Source organism: Meles meles, chromosome 11 (assembly GCF_922984935.1).
Source record: "Meles meles chromosome 11, mMelMel3.1 paternal haplotype, whole genome shotgun sequence".
Classification (NCBI taxonomy): Eukaryota; Metazoa; Chordata; class Mammalia; order Carnivora; family Mustelidae; genus Meles; species Meles meles.
Window position 1 is genome coordinate 21,747,483 of NC_060076.1, and position 6,837 is coordinate 21,754,319.

General features: G+C 36.8%; 1 protein-coding gene across 1 annotated transcript in view; it reads left to right on the forward strand.

Moving 5' to 3' along the window:
• Positions 1 to 6,350, forward strand: part of SHOC1 (shortage in chiasmata 1) — an 82,081-nt gene extending 75,731 nt beyond the window's left edge. The window contains exon 27 of the mRNA XM_046023923.1: positions 2,932 to 6,350. Coding sequence (XP_045879879.1) covers positions 2,932 to 3,032 — 101 coding nt within the window. The 3' untranslated portion in view covers positions 3,033 to 6,350. The remainder of the gene's footprint in view (positions 1 to 2,931) is intronic.
• The last annotated feature ends 487 nt before the right edge of the window (positions 6,351 to 6,837 follow it).

Below are 6,837 nucleotides of genomic sequence, written 5' to 3' on the forward strand. Positions count from 1 at the left end.
CCTTCGGCTCAGGTCATGATCTCAGGGTCCTGGGATCGAGTCCCGCATCGGGCTCTCTGCTCAGCAGCGAGCCTGCTTCCCTCTCTCTCTGCCTGCCTCTCTGCCTGCCTCTCCGCCTACTTGTGATCTCTCTCTGTCGAATAAGTAAATAAAAAATCTTTAAAAAAAAAAAAAAAAAAAAAAAAGATACCTCTTGTACCTTTATTTTCTATGTCATTTATTACATTGGCTTGAACATCTAGAACAAAATATTAAGTTCTAATGGCCATACAAATGTAGCCTTACCATGATAGGAAAAAAAAAATAAAAAAGGGGAGAAGCTTAGACTTAAAAGCTCCTTTTTTGCAGAGGCCCTTTTGTGAAGCTTGAGAGACTCCCAGAAAATCTGGCATTCTTTGTTAAAAGAGGACCTCCCCAAGTACCATATGATCTCACCCATATGTGGAATTTAAGAAACAAAACAAAGGAACAAGAAAAAAAAAAAAAAAGACAAACCAAGAAACATACCCTTAACTATAGAGAACAAACTGATGTCACCAGAGAGGAGGTGGGTGGATGGGTGAAATAGGGGATGGGGATTGAAGAGTTCAGCTGCCATGACGAGCACTGAGTAATATATGGGTTTGTTAAATCACTATATTGTACACCTGAAACTAATATAACACTGTATGTTAACTATACTGGGATTAAATAATAATAATAAATAAAAAATAAGTAAAAAATAAAATAAAAGAGGACCTCCCAACCTGTACAGTTGACCCCTGAAAAGCACAGGTTTGAACTGCGTGGGTCCACTTACACACAGAGTTTTTGTAAATACAATATGGTACTATAAATATATTTTCCTTATGATTTCTTTATAACATTTCTTTTCTCTAGCTTACTTCCTTGTAAGCATACAATATATAGTACATATAACATACAAAATATGTGTTAATTGACTGTTTATGTTATCAGTAAGGCTTCGAGTCCACAGTAGGCTCTTACTAGTTAAATATTAGAGAAGTCAAAAGTTATATATAGCATTTTTTTTAAAAGAGTCCATCCATTTATTTGACAGAGAGAGAGAGATCACAAGTAGGCGGAGAGGCAGGCAGAGAGAGACAGAGGGGAGGAAGCAGGCTCCCTGCCGAGCAGAGAGCCTGATGTGGGGCTCGATCCCAGGATCCTGGGATCATGACCCAAGCCTAAGGCAGAGGCTTTAACTCACTGAGCCACCTAGGCGCCCCTATATATAGCATTTTGGGGTGCCTTGCTGGCTCAGTCGGTGGAGCATGTGACTCTTGATCTCAGGGTCATGAGTTTGAGCCCCATGTTGGATGCAGAGTTTACTTTAAAAGAAAGTTATATTTAGGTTTTTGAGTAGGGGGAGACAGCATCGCTAACACTCTCATTGTTCAAGGATCAACTGTATAAACCGCAGAACTCACAAAACTTGGATTTGATCCTGTTTAATAATCATGATTTGTTTTGTTCCTGATCTTAATGGGAACTATTCTATCCCAGTTTTATAAGAACTTTTGTGAGGAATAGATGCCGAATTTTATCCAAATTTTTTTTGGTGTCTATTGAGGAAAATCAAATATGTTTTCTCCATTGATCCATCAAAGTCAAGGATTATAATAGGTTTACTAATATTAAATCATTCTTGTTATTCTGTAATAAACTTAATTGGCTTTTGAAGAGTGATTCTTTCAATTTGTTGAATATGATTACTAATATTTATGACTTTCATATCTATATTCATAATGCAATTAACCTTTCGTGTTCTTTACTTGTACTGTCACATTTTGACATGAAGTTTATTCCAGCTTCATAAATGAACTGAATTAAAAATTCCATTTTTTTCCCATCTTGAACCAAATCAAGCATGTGAATTACTATATGTTCTTGAACATAGGCCATCCCAGTGTATAGGAAAATCTTCCCATTTGCTCAATGAGAAGATCTCAGAAATTATTTCTAATAACTTTTAATATTTAAGCTTTTGGGGGTATCGATGGAATAGTCAAATGTCTACTTATATTTTAATTCACTAACTTAATTATAAATATATTTTTAAATCATAGATAAATAATTTTGTTTAGAAATAGTGCTTTTTTGCACTTTCAAACTTCTTCCATAAAATAATTTTATTCAAACAGTTTACATGAATCTTTGATACTAGTATCATTATCACTATGGAAACTTTTGACTTTTTTTACTGTGGTTTCCCATAGCACATCATTACCTTCACTGTTTAAGATAGAAGCTTTTAGAATTCATATTAATTCAGGCCTAGACAATTTATCCAAAGCCATTGGCATAATCTCAAGGTAATTTTCCATGTCTTATAGATGTGTATTTGTGATCTCTATGATAAAAATTACCTATTATATTGCTTTTAAAATTTGCTTATAATGGCATCCACCTCTTCTAATTATGAGATTACATTCCCAGGAATAATTACAAAATAGTTTAAAATATTTTAGCCTCCTTTTTTACTGATTTAATTAATTAACCCAAAAGAATCCAAATCTAGGATATTTCAGGCTAAAGTGTCATATATAATACAGCCATAGAACGTGAGTCCATACATGATCACTACCTATCATATATCAGAGCTCAGGATAAATTCTACAACATTACAGATAAGAGGTAATTAATGAGGGAAAACTTAAATAAAGGGTCTTAAATCCAGGGAGATTTAATTATTTGTGCAAAGTATGAGCATACAAATATGTGTACATGATATTAATTAGTTTTGGGCTATTAGATACAGGTGCATTCCTGATAAAAATGTAATTTTTAATAGTCATTTTATCTCAGTTTGGAAATGTTAACACTTCGTAGATAGATGAAGAGATAGAATGCATCAGAATAGCTAGAAAAAATAGCTATACTCTATTACTGTCAGAAATAAAATGATTTTCCTTTTTCTCCTTTTAACAGATTTCGTGTGCTCACAACTACCACAATTCAAAAAACGGCGTCTGCTGTATGAAAAAGTTCCTGGTAGAGTTGATGGACAAACTCGTCTGAGGTTTTTTTGAAGGAAAGGATAGTATTCTGTGCCACATTCCTTTGTTTTTGATGAAAATCTAGTAACAAAATGGTTTAGATTTGCTCATTCATTAAATAAAATACATTTGTTACATGTTCTTGGTTTTTCCATATTAAAGTTTCAAAATATATATTCTGCCCTATTGTTTGCATCTTTGTATGTTAAATACTCTAATTGGCATAATTGCCATAAGATCCAATTATCTTCTAGATTCACCTGAACACTGCAAGCCGCCTTTTTTTTTAGAGCAGTAGGTACAATATATACATCTAGAGCAACAGCAGTATATACTGTATTGTATCTATATATAAAAGGGTTATTTAGTTATCTTCTAAAGGGCTCACTGCTTCCCACTTGTCCTCCACCAAGCCTTTTTTTTTTCTTTTAAAGACTTTATTTACTTATTTGACAGAGAGAGATCACAAGTAGGCAGAGAGAGAGGGGGAAGCAGGCTCCCTGCTGACCAGAGAGCCTGATGCAGGGCTCGATCCCAGGACCCTGAGATCACGACCTAAGCTGCAGGCAGAGGCTTAACCCACTGAGCCACCGAGGCATCCCTCCAGCAAGCCTTTTAAAATGAGTCTCCATTTCAGGCTGACCTTTTAAGTAAAGAAGTGAAGATCACCACAGTCAACCTTACATTACCAAGAAAGTTAAAATCTAGACAAAGTTGAAGTTAGAGAACTTCCCATTTTTTTTTTTAAAGATTTTATTTATTTGAGAGAGAAGGAGAGGGAGAGTGCACAAAGGGAAGAGGAGAGGGAGAAACCAACTCCCCACTGAACAGAGAGCCTGGTGTGGGACTTAATCCCAGGACCTTGAAATCCTGACTTGAGCCAAAGACAGACCCTTAATTTACTGAGCCACCCAGGCATCAGAGAACTTCCCATTTAAAGTGTTGCCTTCAGGGATACCTGACTCACTCAGTCAGAGGACTGGGCAACTCCTGATTCCAGGGTCATTAGTTTGAGCCTCACACTGGGTGTAGAGATTACTTAAATAAATACTTGAAAAAAATAAAGTGTTGCCTTCACAAATAAAAATTTAAAACAAATCACTAAGAAAATATTTGCAACCTACATAATAAAAAAGATTTACATTCCTAATATACAAAGAATCCTACAAATGGTAGGAAAAAGATAATTTAATAGAAGAGTGCACAAAATATATGGATAGATAGAAAAAAAGATAGAAAAAATATATGGATAGATATTACACTGAAGAGACAAAAGTAGCCAATAAACATTTCAAATTATATGTAGCTTTATAACTCATCAGGCAAATGCAAAGGAAAACAGATCACCTATCAGATTTGCAAAAAAATCTTTGAAAATTAATAATATTCAGTGTAGCATATTGGAGAAAGAACACTTTCCTATACTGTTGGTACATTTTTGGAGGATAGTTTGTATATTTTTAAATGGATGATTATAGGTTTCTTATTACTCTGGTATTTATATTCCATTGAGTACATTTTTTAAAAGATGTATTAATTTTATTTTCAAATGTCAGGATTTCTAATAAAGTTATATTCTTTGCAACTATTCGGTTATTAACAAAACTTTTATATGTCATCTCTAAAGTGGAGGTAATGGGTTTTTTACATTATTATAGGTGGTACACCAGCAAAAATGAAGACCACAAGCATACTCTTTCCTAGCTTCTGAAATTATCACCCTATTACTACCAAAATTGACCTCTACCTTCTCAGATCCAAGAGACACGCAGACATCACCTTACTTGACCTCTCTTCAGCATTTGCTACTGTTAATCATGTCCTCCTTTTTGAAACGGGCTTAACACCACCTTTCACTTTCCTCCTACTCTCCTCTTGCTATTATACTTTTCTTTATAGGATGTTTGGTTTTGCTTAGGTATGTAGGGGGTAAAGACTTTAAAGAGAAACTGTTTCTGGAAATCTAATTGGAATTTCTATTCCACTTAAAGTTTTGGCAGGATAGCTTCTAAACTAACGTAAGGCTAAGGCTTCTCAGCTTGCAGATGGCCTTTATACTGCCTTTACTCGACTTCCAGAGGAGAGGAGTTTCTTCATAGGCCATCAATTGCAGCAAGCCTTGAGGCTAGGCAATCAACACTCATGTCCTTGCTTCCTCACCAACTGGAGTGTAAGTATTTGAGTCCTCCTGTGGGCATTTCTCAATGGCGCTTGCTGTTTAAGGACAGATTCTGCCTGGGCATGGAACAGCCTCTGTCAGAGGTATTGGGAAGCAAGTCTTGTGTTAGGAGTCTGGGAACAATGGATAAAGTGAGCTCTGCTTTAGCAGAGCACTCCCTGGGAGCCACTGTCACCTGACAGGTTGGGCTGATCCGTAGAAGCCTGAAGGGTCTGGTTGGGCCCTTGCTGGGGGACCAAAAGTGTCAGTCTGGCCTCCCAAGATCATCTTCCAAACAACCCATCACAAAGAATTGTTTGGAACAGCCCCAGCTTCTCAGACTGGCTCTTGGCATGGAACTTTGATTTTTTTTTCCCCTCTGAGAGCATTTCCCTGTGAGGTTTTTCATGTTCCAAAAAGTTACTTGCCCTTAGAGCCATTGCTGGTGATAGTGCTGCTCACTTTTGAGAGGTTTTAGGAGATCTTACTCTGAGGTCCTAGGTCCAGCACTAAGTTTGAGGCTACATGAGAACATCAGCCGCCCCCTCCAACTGTGGATGGACATAGATACTCCTTCCTTTGCCACTGAGATACAGGGCCCAAATGGGAATCAACACCAGGGCATCCCACCCCTCCTCTCACAGTAAATAGGTTGGTTATTCTCCCTCACATAGTAAGCCAATCCTCAAACAAGAGATCAAATAATTTTAATAAATAGAGCAACCTGGGTTAGAGGGGGTGGGGAATGCCAAGAGCAATCCGAGATGACTAAAAAAGTACACATTTTTCTGTCTTTTGCCTTTATATTCAGTTTATGATTTTATCATACAACAGGTTTTAACTTAATATTTATTTAAATTAAATTTTAGGAAGGTATCCACATCTTTTCTTTTTGATTTCCTGGTTTCCTGTCTTGCTTAGGAAGACCTTTTTAAACTTTTTACTTTAGTTATACAACTATTCCCTTAATTTTTCTTCTGATACATTTGTATTCTTTCTTTAACTGATGTGCATTTATTACATAATACAAGTCCAATTTTATTTCCTTCCAAGTGGACGACCAGTAATGCCAGCACCATTTATTAGTAAACCATACTTTCCTACCAAATAGAAAAATAGTCTATTTCTGAACTGTTATGAACTAATCATTTATTTGCCTATTCCTATATCACAAGAATTTTATTGTTTTTTTAATATTTTTAAGGATTTATTTATTCATTTCACAGAGCAAGAGAGATCACAAGTAGGCAGAGCAGCAGGTGGGGGGGGCAGGGGGATGGGGAGCAGGCTCCCCGCTGAGCAGAGAGCCTGATCTGGGGGTCAATCCCAGGACCCTGAGATCATGACCTAAGCCAAAGGCAGAGGTTTAACCCACTGAGCCACCCACATGCCGTTCTTTGTAATTTTTTTTTTTTTTTAATCAGTTTTAGGGGCGCCAGGATAGCTGTTGGTGAACCATCTGCGTTTGGCTCAGGTCATGATCCCAGGGTCCTGGGACTGAGCCCTGCATCGCGCTCCCCACTCAGCGGGGAGCCTACTGTTCCCCTGCTTGTGCTCTCTGTCAAGTAAATATATAAAATCTAAATAAATAAATAAATAAATAAATAAATAAATAAAAGGGCATCTAGATGGCTCAGTCGGTTAAGTGTCTGCTTTCAGCTCAGGTCACGATCCTGAGTC